General features: G+C 42.3%; 1 protein-coding gene across 2 annotated transcripts in view; it reads left to right on the forward strand.

Moving 5' to 3' along the window:
* SPATS2 (spermatogenesis associated serine rich 2) overlaps positions 1-20,562 on the forward strand; it is a 127,284-nt gene that overhangs the window by 35,444 nt on the left and 71,278 nt on the right. For both annotated transcript variants that reach the window (XM_088448996.1, XM_088448997.1), the window contains exon 2: positions 3,996-4,191. In XM_088448996.1, the coding sequence (XP_088305122.1) occupies positions 4,167-4,191 (25 nt within the window). In that variant the 5' untranslated portion in view covers positions 3,996-4,166. The remainder of the gene's footprint in view (positions 1-3,995; positions 4,192-20,562) is intronic.

The following is a 20,562-nucleotide window of genomic DNA, read 5'->3' on the forward strand; positions in this document are numbered from 1 at the left end:
AGTTTCATGTTAACGAGGAAATAGTTGTTCCGGCCTTTAACTCACCGGGTCTTTCCGTGGGTGAGGCCTCTTTGGATGTTGTGCGGGCCTTAAGGACTTATGTTGACCGCACTTCTTCGTTTAGGAAGTCGGACGCTTTGTTTGTCCTCTATGGCTTCCGTAAAAAGGGTTGGCCTGCTTCAAAGCAAACTTTGGCAGCCTGGATCCGTATGGCTATTTCTGAAGCTTATCTTCATGAAGGCCTACCGGTCCCTCCTTCTGTGAAGGCTCATTCCACTAGGTCTGTGGGTCCTTCGTGGGCAGCTCGACGTGGTGCCTCGGCAGTTCAGATCTGCAAGGCTGCTACGTGGTCTTCTGTCCATACCTTCGTGAGGTATTACAGGTTTGACACCTTCGCCTCTCAGGATGCTTCCTTCGGGCGGCGGATTCTCCTTTCTGCACAGGAGCGTCCCCACCCTTAAAGGATACTGCTTTGGGACATCCCCAAGGTATCCTGTGGATACCCTATGGACCCTGAAGTAGAAAATATGAGATATGGTAAGAACTTACCCTTGTTATCTCTATTTCTACGAAGTCCATAGGGTTCCACAGGACTCCCGCCCTGTCGCACCTGTGCTGCAGATGGGCTTTGCTCTGGTCACCGGTTTTCCGTCTCCCTCTGGTGAGAATGTGATTCTTGTATGTGTCCAGATCTTTGTTCTCTCTCTTCCTTCTCCTCCTCCGGCCTATGGCTTGGTAACTAACTGAGGTGCCTTGGCTCGGGGGCGGGGTATAGGAGGGGGACCTAGTGCATCCTGGGAGGCTGAAAGCTTAACTCTTTGGTGCCCTGCGACTGACGTCACACCTATACCCCAAGGTATCCTGTGGAACCCTATGGACTTCGTAGAGATAACAAGGGTAAGTTCTTACCATATCTCATATTTTTTTACTAAGGTGCAGGTTTTTAGAAGTGGTGGTGATGCCCATAGCAACCAATCAAATTCTACTTATCATTTATCTTGCACCTTCTAGAAGACACTATCTAAAATCTGATTGGTTTCTATAGGCAACAGTTCTACTTCTAAAAACCTGCACTTTAGTAAATATACCCCAATGTGTAAACCAACCTTTCACTACATCCATTTTAAACTGCTTGGTAGTTGCACGCACTAATTTTTCAGATAAAACAGTTTTTCCAAGCGACATGAATGTGAATATAGCAACTCACAAACAAAATGTGCAGTAAATCAGAATATGGTTTGTTCAGCTCAACAAGCAGCCTTGGGTGCCCAAAAGACCAACTTTTTGCGGACTTCTGCTTGCCCATCACTAACTGACGTGCAAAAAACAATTGAATTCCCCCCTTTCAGTCAAATGAGAATCAATGTAATTTTTTGGACATTCTTGAAAAATTTCCACATTTTCCCACAACTCCTTCTGCTTGTCTATGACACAGTTGTGTTCCAAATTCCCCTAATGATATAAATTCCATAGGTTTTTTTTGTGTTTTGGGTTTTATTGTAGTTGTTTTGTTTGTAATATACTAGAGATGAGGAAGCATTTAATGTCTGAAAAAAGCTAATGTCTTATATAATTTACCTACAGATTGTGGAATGTAAAACAATAAGGGTGTCTTTCTACCCCTAGAACTGTATATGATAGGGAAGGTGCTGTATTTGACATGCAGCTGTTTTCATATTGTGTACAACTAGGTCTGCTATATAGGGTTTTTTTCCCCAGGGGGCATAATGTGCTACATACTTTGCCATACTGAGGATACTTTGGTAATACCATGGTAAGCTGAGCTCTGTAAATGTGTTCCTGGCACATGGATACTTTCAAAGTTGCCAAATGGACCTAATTTTCAGGAACAATATACTTTTGTACCTGGAGGTGTCACTATTTTTCAATACTGGCCAACTGCATAACAATTCATCATTTGTAGTCTGTATGTTCATCATTATTCAAACTTATGTTAAAGTTGTGTTTTCATATAGTCACAGTTTACATTATAAGTACAATACAGGTGTAGTAATGTGTAATGCAGCTATTATAGTACTGTATGTCATGTACAGAGACGTATAGGTCCCTAGAATTACATATATGATGGCACTGTGAGGGAAATTAACTTGGCAAACCCTTCTATGATCTGTTTTTCTACAAAGTTTTCCTTTTTGAAATCCACAGAGTAGTCTCATAAGACATTCATCTTGGTGGGTTCACAGACAGCGAAGTGCTAAAACCGGACAGATTTGGATCATTACCCTTTATTATGTACAAGTAAAAAGCATGCAGTACTTCTTGCACACTAGGCAATAATTTGATTTGGCCGAAACCGATGCATCGGAATGACAAATCATTCAAATAGTCAAGTGTGTATGCACTATGCGCGCTCCCGCTGTGTCGTCCGTGGCATCTTCAGGTCTTCCCTACATGCAGATCAATCTGACAATCTCGCTAACTATTTCCCACAAATCATGCAGTGTACGCTCTACCGGACGACCAGGCGGTGTGTTGACATTATACAGTTAACGATCTAACCACCAACCGAGGCACAATATATAGTTCGGTCGTTTGGAAGGCTACACAGTGTGTATGCACTAGATCGTTTGTCCGGGAGTTCGGGGGATTTAAATTAAATGTGATTGATGCGTGCTCTTCTGGAACGGCACATCACAGCTGCTGGCATTGCAAGTTTTCCCTCGCACCCCATAGAGGTGCAAGGGAAAACATAGTTCATTTGAATCCCCTCCCCTCCTTTTGAGGCATGTTCTAAAAACAATTTCCATTTTAAAAGCGACTTCAAAACATTTGTATAGGATCCCCAATTCAAGTTTGTATTTCAGCACCACGTATGTATGGATATACCATGGAGACTCTGGGTTTTTTTTGCCAACACCTCTAAATCACCTGCCTCTTTCAACTGTATACGTTCAGGAAGCCGGCGGACGCAATGCCGGCCTCCCGACTACTTAATCCTGGCGAGGGTTAAATGACAGGCATCTAAATCTAGACACCTGTAATTTCACTGGCGCCCGGCATCCCGATCGAAGGGATGCCAAGCGCGGGGGGGCAGGGTTATGTTTAGGGCTCCCGGGGGGACTTAGGGTTAGGCACCCCCCCGGGAGGTTAGGGTCAGGCTAGGGGGGGGGTTAGGGTTAGGCACCCCCATGGGTAGGTTAGGGTTAGGCACCCCCCAGGGGACTTAGGGTTAGGCGGTGGGGAAGGGGGGATTAGGTTTAGGCACTTAGAGGGAGGATTAGGGTTAGGCACTGGGGGGGAGGTTAGGGTTAGGCACCCTAAAGGAGGGTTAGGGGGTAGAATTAGGTTAGTTTATACTTACCTTTAGGCCGATCGGGATTTCCTCCTCTGTCGTGCTGCTGCTGCCGGCGGTAAATCATATCAAATGCCTTTCAACACCTCTGCAGACAAAATGTAGAATTCAGAAAGTCCATCAAAGCCAGCACATTTCTTTTCCTGATTGTGCAGCTGGACCAAGCACATATCAGATGGCTGCACATGTTTTGGTGTCAAAACGTGAAACTAGTAACCAGTATGGATATTTTCATATATCTTTTAAAGGGTACATTTGGTTTTTATAGTAAGTCTTTAAAGATACTAAACCTGTAGGTGGTACTGCTAGCACTTAATTGTATAATGTGTAGAAGTGGGCTTCTGGTCGTCAGGTGGGGAGATTTCTGATTGCAATCAAGGTTCCTCTTCCACTATCCCAAATAGAACCCGTTTATACATACTGTAGATGTGTACATACACTATGATCAGGATTTAATTCAGTGGTAAATTTCAGTAACTTGGTATGTTAGGTGCTCTTTACGTAACACCCTTCTTATATTTTTACTACTCGATCTAGACCTATAAATATGGTTTTGTATCCGACTGTACATATGATTTGTGTGTCATTGAAAGTGTACAAATGTAGCTTTGACTATGAGCTAGTAATCTCCTAAAAAGAGACATTAAAATTGGCATCAGACTAATGGGTCTTCTCTTTGCAGAATCCATGAAGACGCCAGTGAGGACCTAGCCAGACTAATGTAAAGCGGCGTTTTTGCACATTCCTGGCAGTGGTCACAGATTTTCCCCCAGCTTTGACATCGCACTACAGTCAGGCGTGTGAACGAGGACCCTTCTTTCTTCTTTTGGCTCCAACTTTAATCTAAATAAAGATGTCTCGGAAGCATAGTAATAAAGGTAACTAACTAAAACTGATTAATACGCATTCTTATTCTATTTGCCACTGTATTTATTATTCATGAACATTGAGCAACAAATAGAAACTGTCCCTTTATACTTCATATCTCCATGTCTAAATTGTTTTTTTTTTGTTTTCTTTAATAACCTGATACTAGAAGGTTCATTGTTGCTTTTTAACCCCTGTTCTAGTTTGTTTTTTTTGTTAGCAGAGGTGATCCTTACACATCTTTACTGAATTCGCACTAAAAATCCCCTCTTGGCGCGTTGGATATTTTTGTCTTTTTTTTTTTGCCGAAACTGCGTCTGTCGCAATTCAACACAACTAGGACACCAGTAGGCTGTGCTGATTAATTTGATATACAACCGAGCCTCTAAATCTGTATATGAAGCGCTACAAAGTGGCCGCAGCTTTTTAATTCCAAGTTCCGTTGTGGTTCATATATAGACTCAGTCGCACCCAGATATACAAGTGTCACACATCAATTTATTCAGCACAGTTTGCTGGTGCGTCCTAGTCACATCCCCTTATGACTTAAATGCATTCTCGGGCTTCACTCAGGCCAGGCAAGTCGCGCTATGTGGCGTATTGGGACTAGATATGAGGACACCTGTATGTATATATTTAATGTATTACACATGTTCTTATTTACAACACCTCTGCCCCATTTTCTACTGACCTTGAATTGTGATAGTATTTGACATAATGGTGATAGCAGTACTCAATAGTTGGCTCACTACTCTGTGCCTCCAGCTTAGGTATTCTGTTCCCTGACCACACACAAGGTTTATGTTGTTTGAGGACTTGGCTGGCATCCACTGACCTGTTTATCTAGGCAGGATAAGTAAGAGTGTTTGAATCAATACCAATTATTCATTTATTACAGATTACAGTCATTATTGTCCTTAAAAGCAATATAAGCCTTTAAGTGGGCATTGTTTTAGGGATTATATGTGATTGTTTAAATCTAGTGTAAAGGTGGGTATGGTTATCTGTCACAGGAGAAAGCGTGCTGGCTTATATCACAGAGCACATATGCTTGCTAGGTTTTATTTCTTGAATTTATCCCAGTGTCCTTTACTTCAAAACAATAGGTTGCTGTATTACCTCTAATTTACTTATAGTTCAGTTCTCTTGCGGGGATGTAGCTCCCGGGTTATGTGCCCGGAGCAATTTAATTGCCTGCTCTGTAAACCTGCGACTAGCGGATTTCTGCTCGCACCTCAAAACTAGAGTGTAGAGTGCCCGTACACACAGCACGATGCCACAATATATCTGCATCGGTTGTGCAGCACAGCCGACATTCTATGTCTGTGATCGACGTAGTTCAGACATATCGCTGGTACACACTGGCCGACGCAAACAAGATATTTTGGCCGATCAATTGATAAGCCAATATATCTGCCAGTGTGTACCCAGCAGAAGAATGATGTGTGCCCCTTTTTGAAGCAGTGAATGACTGTGAAAAGGTATCCATGTGCCCATCATTGCATTAACCATTCTATACGGTATCCTACTGGCTTAAACTACATTACTTCTGCAGTGAAATTAATTAACTTTAATTGTGACTTTTATTGTGCAAACCTTTGTTTCACTACGTGATTAAGTGAGCAAAACTAACTTTGAGGTCACTGTAGCGTATTTGTATTCCTACAAAATATTTTAGAACAAATTCATTTATTTTAAAAAGTTACTGCATTTTTAATGCAACCTACTAAGTCAGTGTTTTATAACTTAGGACAATGTATCAGTCACTGATGATAGTTTATCTTATGCTGGGCATATGTTATTCAATTTTCTGACCGATCTGCCAGACGATTGTATAGTGTATGGCTGCGATCAACCTCATATGATCGGCCTAAGGCGAATCCTCTGGCATGTCTGAAAGAGCCTGTCATTTGAGAGCTGCTAATCGAACGCATATGGGAAATATATGTGCTACACTGGGCAGCATTGTGTCTAACTCTGAATCAGGCCCTTGGAGCACTATTCCTCATGTTGTAAAGGACTAGCACAACTTAATGGATAGCTCTGCTTTGGAACAGAACTAAACCAAATATGAGAAACAAGGCTCATTCATCCCATCTTTTGGGATGGTTGTCATCCGGTAACTATCTGTGCCCTGAACGCAGTGCCAGATTAAGGTCCACATGGGCCTGGAGCTGACCTTTCTGGTGGGCCTATTTGTGCTGCCGCAGAAGCACAGTGGGGAGGGGTAACTACTGATGTGGGGAGCGGGGGTAACCAGTGCTATGAGGGTGTGGTCTGCAGTGGGGGTGTGGCGATCACCATGGAAGGCATAGCTGCTGCCTACTGTCAATCACAGTCCAAGGGTCCCATAATGTATACAATTTTGAGGTCCTACCTCACGGTTTTAGAGTCCCATCATAATGTAAAACATTTGAGAAAAATAACAAAACAATAGTGTAACAAACGTTCCTGTAGAGCACAGTGCAGAGGCTTAATTTAATTAGTGCACAACATTTTATACAAACATTCCAGAGACACAAGAGGAGCAGTAAATCATATACATTCACTGCATGCATCACAGTTGCAGGGCAGAGGACAGTTAGGGGGGAATAATGGATGGCCCTGGAGGGGAGGTAAGACATCTGCAATTTAATTTCTATTTATATCACTTTCCAAAGGCCAAAAAGAAGAACCAAATCTGTGCACATACAGCCATCCTGCCACCACCAAATCTCACTTTTTCCCTTTCAACTCACAACACATTCAAGATGTTAAAACAATCACCATCCGTTTTATTTAGTAGTGACACCAATGAATACAGCAGTGGTTTCCAAACTTTTTTGAACCACGGCGCCCTAGAGTAGCAGCATTGTTTTCATGGCACCCCTAAGCCAAAAGTTTGTTATTGAGACATTCAGAAAAAAAATTTGTGAACTAGTAAAGTGAAGTAAATTATGCTTACCTGTCATCCTTAGGTTCATTTATGTGGTGGTGGACAGGGTGCCACGGTGCAGTTTGGGAAGCACATGGCATTACAGTATTATGCCACATTGCAGTACCCCCCGATACACATTATGCCAAATAGTAGTACCCCAGTACACATTCTGTACCTGACTTAGAACCATGCACAATGCAGATGATCACGTAGTTAAACAATTTTTTTTCAACTACGCATACTCCAAAATTTCTAAACACCCCTACGGAGCATACGGTATGCACAGAAAAGGTGCTTTTGTGATCAAAACTCTCAGTATCAGAAATGTTGTGGAAAAGTGATGGGATCCTGTGTGGTGACAGGAAAGCAGGATAGAAATGCACACAAATATGGTTTGTGTAATGGATGTGTTATGGGAGTTTCACAGGTGTGTCAGTGTATGCAGACGCACAGCCGCAGGCATAGGAGGACATAGGAGAAACAGCACCTGCCATAAGATTGGTGTGACCGATGGTGGCGTATGCACCACTCTGTATTACAGAGTGCACAGGCGCTTGAAAGTGCATTCTGCAGCACGGATGTACAGAAGGGAAACAGTTTGTAGCGACAGGATGGTGCCACCGCCCTGGTCCTTGAAGCCGCTTTTATACTGCGGTGGGCCAGCTGATTATCTGAACCGGCGACAGTGAAACCAGCAGAGCGCCTGAGAACGTTCACAATTGCAGAGTGAGTGAGGAACAGAAAGGGGTAGGACAAAGCAGCCCTATCTGGGCCACTTCACAGAGGGAAATCTAGAATGGCCACTGAATATGGCAGGGGTAGGCAACTAATGGACTAACAGGCTTGTTCCCACTGTGTGTCAGTGTGGTTCACCCTGCCAGCACAGCACCATCCTCTGTGCTCACAGATCTGCCAATGCTTGTGCCAAAGCAAAGCAACTCATCTGCAATTGGATGGAGACTAAGACAACAAGATCTTATTGGCTCCAACGTTTTCTATGGAACCCGCTCATTTTGAAAAGGTCTCTACCCCCCTATATTGTGTAAAAGATGTACTATAGTATACAATGGCAAACCTACAAACACACTTATTTATAAACAACACACGCACATAATATATATATATATATATATATATATATATATATATATATATATATGCTCTCTATATACAGTATACTTATAAAGATATATATTTTTATTTAATATTATATATTATGATATGCATACATATTTTTAGAAAGATATACAGATATATATATATTTTCTATATCCCTCTCTATACACACAGTACATAGATAGAGATAAATATATATCTATGTACTGTGTATAGAGAGGGAGAGATATAGTGTGTGTGTGTGTGTGTATGTATATATATATATATATTTTACACACACACACAGTGTATGTATTATAAATATTAGTATATTAATTAACTTTCATTAGTGGCTAAGCCTACCCTGTATAATGTATAAAATGTAACTATACGTCAGCAGCCTGGCCAGCAGGACTGACGAGCATCTTAACCTCACCTCAGTACCCCTGCTGCCAGGGCCAGGCCGCGTTCACGGAGCTGCTGTGCTGGTAGATATACAGAAGGGACCGGGGAGCTTCGGGATGCGGTGGTGGTGGGCGGTTCCCATGTGACACCACACGCAGTGATGTCACATGCTGCGCAGGTCATAGGTGCGTAAGCGGCACTGAGAGGGCTAACGAAGCCCTCCATGTGCCGCTGTAATGTTTGTGTAATCGCCTTTTGATCCGGGCAGGGGGGGGGGGGGTGCGGCCTGGGGACGGGGCCTCGGGCAGCTCTTTCTGCTGTATACGGATATATAAATTCCTGTCTATAGCTGCTCATAATAGATGCTTCTGTCTGTGGGCCTTTTCTGATAGTGGGCCTGGAGCTGTAGCTCCATCAGCCCCATTATTAATCCGGCCCTGACTGAACGTCTCAATCACGGATCAGATTAGTTATGCCGATTTCAGATAACAAAACAACCCCAAAAAGTGCCTATGTTGTAAGAAGCTGGAAGGAAATCATCCCTAATCACTTGTGAGTAGTTCATTCAGACCTGTGTGTGACTAGCTGTGGAAAGCACAACATTGATCCCTGTAGACCTTCTCTGCCTCATGGCTTTGTTTGCCAAGCTGGAAATCTGTATTTTCAAATGAAATCAACATGTTACAGAATATGCATTTTGTGATTTCTATAGTACCGGTCACACGTAATAAAACAGCGCAGTTTTATGTGGAAACTTGTGATCAAAACAGAGCGTTTTTATGCTTCAAGACTTTCTTCCTTCTTAATAATACATTTTAAATGGTTTAGATAATTGGTTCTCAAACTCTGTCCTCAGGACCCCACACAGTTCACATTTTCCAGGTCACCCAGCAGGTGCACAGGTGTATTCATTACTTGCTAATACATTTAAAAAAATCCAAAGGTGGAGCTAATTATTTCTCTTATGATTCTGTGAGGAGACCTGGAAAATATACACTGTTTGGGGTCCTGAGGACAGAGTTTGAGAACCTATGGTTTAGATCTTAAGGGTGTTTTTCATATAACCAAACATCTAGTTTTAAGTGTACCCTCTTAGGCATCAGTATTTGTCCCCTTGCATTCCGAACTTGCCCCATACTCTGTGGCATTGCCAGCATTTCCATGCCGTTGCAACTGCAACTTAAGGTGACATACATCAGACCCAGGATTTTGCGATCCGGCGATGCGATGGGAAGTGCCGGCGTTTCCGGGTGGAAACGTCGACCTCCCACCATCGGTGTTCTACGATCCGTCACTGGATCGCAGACATTTTCCATTTTAAATGTCGGGGATTTGACGATCGCGATCGTCAAATTGTGAAAATCCGACATGTTGGATTTCTGCGATACCGGGTTGCTGCATTGCGGGATCGCGGCAATCCATCGCTGATGGATGGGCCCCATTACTCATAATAGGATCAACCCCTAATAGGATGCACCTAAATCTAGATGTTTGGCCCCTTTCGCAACTAAAAGGATTAGCTACTTAGGGAGAATTTATTTAGCCATGGAACTTACTGCAGGCTTTTACCTCCTGGTTTAAGTGCTGAGAGCTATTCAATTATTGCCTGTGGTAAGCCCGGAGCATGCCCTTCAGGAAGGAGTGAACAGAAATCCGCATTAAGTGCATCCTCTGGGCGTACCTCTGGTTTACTACACACGGTTCTTGCATAATTCTGGGCACTTAACTAGAATCTATGCTTTACCGCCTGTTAGCCACGTGGCTTACCACTGGATATAATTGAACAACTCCAGGCTATTTGAATTCCCCCCTTAGTGTTCCTATGTTTTTTAATGATATACAGGTCACCTTTTCTGGCACATCATTTTCTGATTATTTTGGTATTTCAAAACTGAGCTTGGACAGCTAATATTGCTGGATAATGAAATCCCATTGACCTTATGTGACTATACAGCATTCTCTTGCCATGCAACAACTATAAACAGAGGAGACAGAAACTTATACAGTTTTGTAGAGTACATTTAACAAATGTTAATTACCAGGTACTGATATGAATATATAGTGTGATCCAGCACCCCCCAGGGTTAGTATGACTTGTCATTTTGCAGGGCAATAACCATGTCTGCACCGTAGTATTACTATACAGGTTGAGTATCCCACATCCAAATATTCCAAAATACGGAATATTCCGAATTACAGAATATTTTTAGTATGACTGAGAAAGTGAAAGCTTTGCTTTCTGATGGTTCAATGTACACAAACTTTTTTTAAAGCACAAAATCATTAAAATACAGTATACAATAACCTTTAGGCTGTGTGTATAATGTGTATATGAAACATAAATAAGTTTCATGTATGTACACTAACTTTTTTTGATGCTCAAAATTATTAAAAATATTGTATAAAAAGACCTGCAGGCTGTGTGTATAAGGTGTATATAGAACATAAATGCATTCTGTGTTTAGATTTGGGTCCCATACTCAAGATATTTAATTATAGTATGCAAATATTCCAAACTACGGAATAGTCCGATATCCAAAATACCCCTGGTCCCAAGCATTTTGGATATGGGAGACTCAACCTGTATTCGAAACCCTGGGCCAAGTCATTTGTTTGACAATGTTTTGCCCCATCTAGAAGTTGTCATTCTCTATGGGTCTAAACTGTATTAAATCGCTATTGTATAGGCTTTAATACCTGTCATCTAAATGGGTTGAGAAATTATGGGTCCCATAATGTATTCATAGTTTCATATATATAATTAAGTAAACACAATTGAAACTTACTAATGCATGGTTATTAGTGTAGTCTTAATTAAATTATTTCTTCAGGGTTATTAGCAATGTGCACCCTCTATTTCCTACAATGCAAGTATAGCTTATCCTTTGAGTGTGCGCCTCTTCTATCCCTTTGTCAGAAGCTTTGTATTGCATGCTTCCTTGGCTGCACTGTTCAACTGAAATGCATGTTGCACTAATTGGATGGAAATACAAAATACAGAACATGACTAAACATTGCAAACCAGTGTACCAGAACCCTTTCCTCAACTGAAAGGTACATAGGGGCGTATTCAATTAGGTGAGAAAAGTCGAAAACTTTTCGCATGCCAGACTTTTCGCTGTCATCGCTGGTTTTCCATGTGGAAAAGTATCGCACGCTTCCCCGCTTATCGCCATATTCACTTAGAAATCGTCGAAAAGGGCACCCGACAAATTCGGACCTAGCAAAGTACTGTCAAAAATGGGGAAAACACTTTGTATCCCCCCCGAAAAGCTGCACTAACATATGGTATCACTATAGGGGTGTTATAGTACTCCTAATAAAGCTAATCTGGGGAGGATGGGGGGTTTCAAAAGCTTGCTATTAGCATCTTTGAAGAATGGCATTTGGCAATATTTTTACAGCAAAATAACTAGTCCCAGCAAATTTGGGGTACATGAAAATGGGTGCTAGCCTATTTTAAAGTTGCTAATGTAAAGTTTTAAAAAAAAAAAAGTAAAAAAATCCACCTGCCGCATGCACCTGCAATCTAGAAAACACCTGGCACATACCTGGGGACGCCCTGGAGTCGATTTTGTTAGTTTTTATGTTTTGTCCCCCAACTTATATTTTTTTTTTCACCCCCAAAATGAAAGTGCTTTTTTGGGTCGTCCTTAAGCATTATTTAACCTTTTTTTTGACACAATTTACCTTTGGGGGCTGTCCCAAGGGTGCTAAGTGGTTTCCGGACTTCTGCATCCCAAAACTCCAATTCTGCACTTTTTTTCGACTGCTATTCTTAGGCTAAAATTTGTCTCCGGGTTCATTGCTTGCTTCATTGAGAGTCACTCCGCACCGGCGAAAAGTCTCCACAATTGAATACAGGGATCAGTTTCTGCTGGCGAAATGAATACGCCCCTCAGAGCAGTTTATGCTGTAAGAACTGTACAGGTATAAAACGTTGCAGCTTAGGAGATGTACTAGTACTAGGTTTACTAGTCCTACTGATTATTTTATTCCTTCCATTCAGCCTATAAGTTTGTTTTGACCTTTTTAGACCACAGAAGCTACTGCCATGTGGGGAAATGTATTTGTTTTTTCATTTCGATATTATTTCTTGCCACCCTCCCATAAAATCCTTTTTTGTGGAAACCTTGGATGCACATTATATTACCATCTACCACTAACTTCTGTAGCTTGTTTAGTGTCAGCGTGACCGTTCACTAGCTTCCCAAGGTGTGCTCATTTCTCTCTGTTTATATAGGTGGCCTGATTTAGATATGTCATTTCATACTTTTTTCACTACTGCACAACTGTACAATGGCTGTTTAATGTCTTTGTAATTTTGTTCCCTTCCCCATATTTTTGCAATAAAATGTGTTGTTTGTTTAATACTTTTTCAAGGCAATGCTGATATAGCCACCAACATTTGGTAAATGAATAAGAATAATAAACCAGAGCATTTAGATAAATACATGCCATCCTATGTACTTGTGTAATCCAGTTGCTCTTTGTGAAGAACAATTTAGAATAGTCACAGGTCTCAATTTAGATTTACCAAGTGACGTACGTTGTTTTGTAGGTAGCAGTTTGTGTTTCCACAGAATGACACTTTACCAGAGTACACTGCAAGATGTCGGTTTGCTGGTAACATGTATTAACACGTTACTCTGTCACAGCTTGAACATTTGTAGATAGTTGATGAACTGTTTGCTCAGGTAGAATAAATTGCTTTATGCCATGTTACACTGTGACTATGTTGCTATTGAATAGGATGCCATTCTGGAACCTATATTTCACACAAGAGCTGATTTGCTTTATTCAGATGGATGTTCTCTCCGTAACAGCAGTTTTTAAAAGTTTGTGCTACAAATGCAAATATCTAAAAAATAAAAATAAAACCTCCAGAAAACTTGTGTTTCATTGCAATATATACTATCCATTAGTATAGCATTGGTTACAAGAACTACTCCTAATCTTTAAACTCTCTGCTTTTTTTGATACAATTGACCAACCTCTTCTTTTCCTGAAGCATTTTAGTTCTTTGGCCTTCGGAGCACTGTTCTCTTTGTCTCTTAACTTTTCTAAACACTCCTTTAGTGTGTCTGCTACTGACATCCTCTCAGGCAGCAATGGATGTCTCTGGGATTCCTCACGGTTCTGCTCCTAAGGCCTGATACAGAGTTGTACGCTGTGCCGATATTTACGCAGTTAAGAGATTATCTGTAAACTGCGCATGTGTCAAGGTACATTACCGTAGTTTCTTGCGGCAACTTTTTACTCGCAGGGAGCGTTCGTGGGATGTAGCAGAGAGTGGCGGTAAAAAAACACAGGAGTCGCGTGACAGACTTTGGGGCGTGTCACAGCCTGCGTCTATAATCCCGTACACAATAAAAATGGCCTCGGCATTGCAGCTCCCGTGGCCATTCTGCATGACCATAGGGTTACTAAGAAGACCAATAATCAAATGATCTGCGACGCAGGTGGGCGTCTCAATACATTTCTCAACATCTGCAACATTCATATTTTCACACAGTAGCCACATACGGGATTGCAGCTGCGATGGCATTAGCATAAATCTCTGAATCAGGCCCTTGGTTCCCTTGATTTTTCCCTCTTTACATCATCTTTTCTTAATTAACTAATTCAGTTTTTAGAACTAGCACCTCTGATCAAATAACACAAATGTCTACTTTGCCTCCCCTGACCTCTCTCCTTCTTTAACCTGATTTATAATTGCCTCACTGCAAACTTAACCTGCATGTCTCAATGCTACATAAGACTCCAACTTGTCCAAAATGAATCTCATCACCTTATGTCACTACCCCTCCTCTAGTCTTCCTCATGAATAACTATATCAGTCTCTCTTGTTCCTCAAGCCTGTTGCCTTGGCGTCATCCTTGAATCCTCTCTCCGCTTCAACCCACGCATCCAGTAGCTGGCACTGTCTTGTCATTCTTCTTAGAAACATTACTACTAGAATATGCCCCTTTCTCACACAATGTTACCGAAACCCTTATGCTTTCCCTCATTATCTCCTGCTTGATTACTGCAACCTCTTACTAGCTCTAGCTTTTCCCTCCAATTTCTCCTAAATACTGCGGCATGTCTAATCCTCCTTTCCTAGCCATTCCTCATCTGCTGCACATCTGAGCAAATCCTGACACATGCTCTTTTTCAGAATTTAATTCAAGGTTCTTACAATCTCCTTCAAAGCCCTCACCAGCTCCTCATCTTGTTAGCTCTGCTTCTATCCTATGCCTGTCTCCCTCACTGATAAACACTTCTCACAACTGCGTCCAAGACCTCTCCCGTGCTGCTTCCGTCTTATGGAACTTCTTACCCTGTCTGTTCAGACTCTTCTCCCAACCTGTACACTGCAGCCTATTTTACCCCACCTAATACTACAGCCATGGCCAAAAGTTTTGAGAATGACGCAAGTATTGGCTTGCTCAGGAAAGGCAGCAGGCAGGTATGAGTGCATCTTCACGCACAGTGAGGCGAAGACTTTTGGAGGATGGCCTGGTGTCAAGAAGAGCAGCAAAGAAGCCACTTCTCTCCAGGAAAACACCAGGGACAGACTGATATTCTGCAAAAGGTACAGGGATTGGACTGCTGAGGACTGGGGTAAAGTTGTTTTCTCTGATGAATCCCCTTTCAGATTGTTTGGGGCATCTGGAAAAAACTCTTGTCCGGAGAAGGAATGGTGAGCGCTACAATCAGTCCTGTGTCATGCCAACAGTAAAGCATCCTGAGACCATTCATGTGTGAGGTTGGTTCTCAGCCAAGGGTTTTGCCTAAGAACACAGCCATGAATAAAGAATGGTACCAAAACATCCTCTAAGAGCAACTTCTCCCAACCATCCATGAACAGTTTGGTGACGAACAATGTCATTTCCAGCATGATGGAGCACCTTGCCATAAGGCAAAAGTAATAACTAAGTGGCTCAGGGAACAAAACATTGACATTTTGGGTCCATGGCCAGGAAACTCCCCAGACCTTGATCCCATTGAGAACCTGTGGTCAAGCCTCAAGAGGTAGGTGGACAAAAAAACCCACAAATTCTGACAAACTCCAAGCATTGATTAGGCAAGAATGGGCGGCCATCAGTCAGTATGGGGCCCTGAAGTTGATTGACAGCATGCCAGGGCGAATTCCAGAGGTCTTGAAAAAGAAGGGTCAACACTGCAAATACTGACTCTTTGCATAAACTTAATGTAATTGTCAATAAAAGCGTTTTACATTTATGAAACACTTGTAATTTGTATACTGCAGTATACCATAGTAACATCTGACAAAAAGGTCTAAAAATACTGACGCAGCAAACTTTGTGAAAACCAATACTTGTGCCATTTTCAAAATTGTAGCCATGGCTGTACTCCCTCTGCATGTTCTACCAGCTATAGTCCCATTTCCACTGAGTCCCTCCTATTGTCTCAGCATTCGCCCCTCTCTAGAACGTAAGCTGTCATGAGCAGGGCAATCTGTACCTCACATCTTGCACCTCTGCTGTTATTCTAGTCTGTTCTAGTTCTGTTGTGATTTAGAACTCTGACAGTCCAGTGCTGCACAGTTTTACAAATGATTGATATTTGGACTGAATTTTGTAATGTTTTAGGAATGTCTGAAAGACTATATACAAATATAAATGATATATAGGATGCATACCTTAATGGCCGTATATACAGTCTATGACCAGTATAGCTGATTTATTGTGTAGGGTATTTTGACAAATAACATTTAGGAACTGCTCCATCCTGCAGGTGTGTAAGTATGTATGTCCCTTTTAGTTATGATGGCAACTTGGCAACCATGTTATCCAGCCTTCTTGATTTCTCTTAATGAGCCAAGAAACTCTTTGTTTTTTGAAATGTGACATTTCTAAGTAGGCTTTTGGTTAAAAGTCAAAGCTTAATTTACACTTTAGGGCAGGGTAACATTTGTTAAAGCTCACTACTGGCATAGACCTTAAAGCTTCCTTTTCCCTAAATGACGTATACAGTATGCATCTGGTTTCCAGGTCATACCTAACAAACCAGGGCTCGACAAAACCCGGGAGCCAGGTCGCCATGGCGACCAGATTTGGTTGCCTGGCGACCAGATTTTCAGCAACCTCCGGGCCCTGTAGTGCAGACCACAAGCGCGGTCCACACTACAGAGTAACATACATAAAACCGCCAGCGCCAGGTACAATTGTTTCAAAGAAAACAATTAGTAATGCACTCAACTGGCATGGCCTGTATGCACGCTCACCACGCAAGACTCCATTGCTGAAGAAAAAGCATGTTGAAGCTCGTTTAAAGTTTGCTGCACAACATTTGGGCAAGCCTGTGAAATACTGGGAGAATAGAATATAGGTCCTCATTCAGACCCGGTCGCAAGCGCTGAGCCGATGTTTATGCCCTGCGCATGCGCAGCGGCCGCACTGCGCGTGTGCAAGCCCCGGAGCGAGAGAGAATTTCTCTCACTCCGGAGCTCACTACAAAAGGGGCATCTGTCGATGTTGATCGACAGCTCTGCCCGTTTTGTAGGCGTTTTCGGGGGGAGGTGGTTTCACAAACGGAGGCGTTAAGGAACACCTGCCGTTTTGTTGGCGGCCGCACTGACATCGGCAGTGATGTCAGTGGGGAGCTTCCTGCTCGACCAGAGCAGGAAGCTCCCTGGGGTTTGCGGTTGCCGAGACCCAACCTTAGGGTCTCGTCGCAAGCCCCGATGGTCGCGATGGTCTTGACCATCGCGACCATCAACCTGGTCGGTCGCTAAAGCTGTGGATGGTAACCCACAGCTTAGCTAGTGACCAGGAGGCCGCACTTAAAAAAAAAAAAAAAAAAACAAGCGGCCACCCTCATTCTGAATGAGATCCATAGTCTGGTCAGGTGAGACCAAAATTTTACTCTTTGGATGCCATAATACACACCATGTTTGGAGGAGAAATGGCACTGCACATCACCCCAAAACACTATACCAACAGTGAAGTTTAGAGGTGGGAACATCATGGTGTGGGGCTATTTTTCAGCATATGGTACTGGCATACTTCATATATATTGAAGGAAGGATGAATTGAAAAATGTACCAAGACATCCTTGATAAATATCTGCTGCCATCTACCAGGATGCTGAAGATGAAACTAGGGTGGACATTTCAGCAAAATAATGACCCTAAACACACAGCCAAGGACACTCTCAATTGGTTTTGGAGACAGAAAATAAAGCTGCTAGAATGGCCCAGCCAATCACCTGACTTGAATCCAATTGAAAATCTATGTAAAGAACTAAAGATAAGAGTTCATAGAAGATGCCCACGGAACCTTCAAGATTTGAAGACTGTTTGTGTGGAAGAATGGGCCAAAATCTCACCGGAACAATGCACGCGACTAGTTTCTCCATACAGGAGGCGTCTTGAAGCTGTCATTACCAACAAAGGCTTTTGTACGAAGTATTAAATAAATTTCAGTTAGCGTGTTCAATACTTTTTCCCTGTGTCATTTCACATTATTACACATAACTTAATTTATGGACATCTATGGTTTGATTTCTTTGCATGTGTGGATTACAAGGGATGTTGCTGACATTTGGTGACAATTTTTATTACAATAGCCCCATTACAAATCTATTTACTGTGAAAAATGTTTATATGTTCAATACTTATTTTACCCGCTATACACACTACAAGCTGGGATACCCAGCGTTGCCTGGGTTGAAGACTGGACCCTGAAGTACACCTTCAGCCTTTGTTTACAATGTCCTCACCTATAACTCCATTCCAATGATTCATTCCACCACTCCCACTGCACCCAGTCACGCACACAAGGTGGGCCGGTCCAGTCAGGAATGTCGAGGGTGGCCCGAGGTGTCCAGCTGATTACAGCTGGCAGGCAGCTATGGAGAGAGCGTACCGCTGGTCACGAGGCAGTCCAAGCTCGTGGACTGGCACCAGATTCAAATTGCGCTGACTTGCCATGTCTGCCACTGCCTGTCAGGCCCCAAATCCTCACCTGCTGGCTGTAATGGCACACAGGGGGAGGTGAGAGGGTGCTGGAGGGCCACAGGGAGGTAAATTGCTGGCGGGGCATAATGTGTAAGGGGGCACTACTACTATGTGGCATAATCTGTAAGGGACATTACTGTGTGACATAATGTATAAGGGCCACCACTACTGCATGGCATAATGTGTAAAAGGGGTAGTACTGTGTGGCATAACCTGAATGGGCTCTGTGTGGGGTAAAATGTATGTGGTTTTTTTTTGTTTTGTTTACTTCTGGTAGGGATCTTTTAAGATCTTGCTATGTGGCCCACAAAGTTCTAGTTACACCTGTACATGCAACAGCGTGTGTGGATTTAATATGAACATGCATGAGTTATCAAGTTTGCTCAGACTGAGGTTAAAAGGATACGTTTGTAGCTTTCTCACAGGGTTTTGTCAGAATGCCAATTTCGTCCGGAAGCTGTGTAATTTGAGTGTCCCTATTTTTACAGATTGTGTGACGGTATGTGGCCCTGACTCAGTTCAAACCTAGGCAAAATCCTAATCCTGGTCAAACTACACCACCCTGCCAAATTTTTTGGAGGTAGGTCCAAAACTGGCCGTGCATAATGGACACACATACACTCTTTCACACTTATTAAATAGATATCGGCACCCAGTTTCATGGTGGCTTTTTTTTTTCTTTTTTTTTTATCCAGCCCTGCACCATTTTCCTGATGCACAACTTATCTCTCCCCTGCCTAAGGATGTGTCTGGACCGATTACATTTTTTATTTATTTTTAAAGGATCCCAGACATATTATAAAGGTGCTTTTGAGATATACGCTGAAAGAAAACCTCCATTTTAAAGTATCCCATCTTCAGTACTTTTAATGAGCCTTAAAATGCTTATTATTGGTGTATGCCACTTATTAAAACATGTTCATGATGAATATTATTGCATTGTAACGATCACTACTTACTGTCTGCAGTCTATCAATCATTTTGTATTTAAAGAGCTGTATGGTCTCTGTGTGAAGTCTTACAGCATCTGGAGATGCAAATTCCCAGCTGTGCAAGTTTCACAAGTTATTGTGGAATCCAGACTGTTCTTTTTTGCGGAACAGTTGTGTTTCCAGATGGTTAAGCTGACCACAGTGAAGTCTGGTTTCGGTCTTGGACGGGGTACATGTTTGTTTCCGTTGGTATACCTGAAATATATGGGTATGTATTTCCTGAATACATACAGAAGCAATATTTGGATGTTGTATGTATTGTTTGAAGTGTTGGGAGTACTTCCTCCAGGGTACTGGATTATGTTTGTTGCACTCCACATTGCTGGATGGCTTCCTTCTTACTACTGTGTAACTGCAGCTCACCGAAGGGATAGGGGTAGACCTCTCTGCAGGAATGAGTAGGCAGAGTGTGTAGAAGTGGGAACATCGAGATACACACACACACACGCGCACACATACTTTAAATGTCTTAACCACAAATAGTGTTCAACACTGTCGGTACACTACAATTCAACTTGTGGCAATGATAAAATGGCGTCCGGTTTCTTGGTTATACATGTACAGATGTCTATGGGTTACAGTTTGCTTGGTCCATCTCAATGTTAAGTGGATTGAAAACTGTATGTACAATTTGTCTCTTGTGAAGTTGTTGCAGCTTCCTATTCAGTGCTAGTTTTGGGTTTCACCTAAGTACATTAGGAAGAACGTGCCTCTGGCCTAAATTAGAAAGCAGGCGGAAGCACAGTGCAATTACAGGGAGGGACAGACTGCTGGAGGTGCAGATCACACTGACTAGGGTAAATATTTGGACTGTTGTGAGCATCCTGTTAGTTTGGATACGAAGACTGTGTCTGCCTTATGAGCTAGTTTTTCCTTGGTCTCTTTACTCACCCGTGTGACTGAAATGGACATGGCTCTGTAGGGAATAAAGGAGCAATATCATCTAGTTTCCCTAAATCTGGATCTGTGTAGAAATCCATTGTCTAGTATGGAGGGCTTTTTTTTG

This window comes from Taudactylus pleione, unplaced genomic scaffold (genome assembly GCF_031769625.1).
Source record: "Taudactylus pleione unplaced genomic scaffold, aTauple2 ptg000005l, whole genome shotgun sequence".
NCBI classification, from domain to species: Eukaryota; Metazoa; Chordata; class Amphibia; order Anura; family Myobatrachidae; genus Taudactylus; species Taudactylus pleione.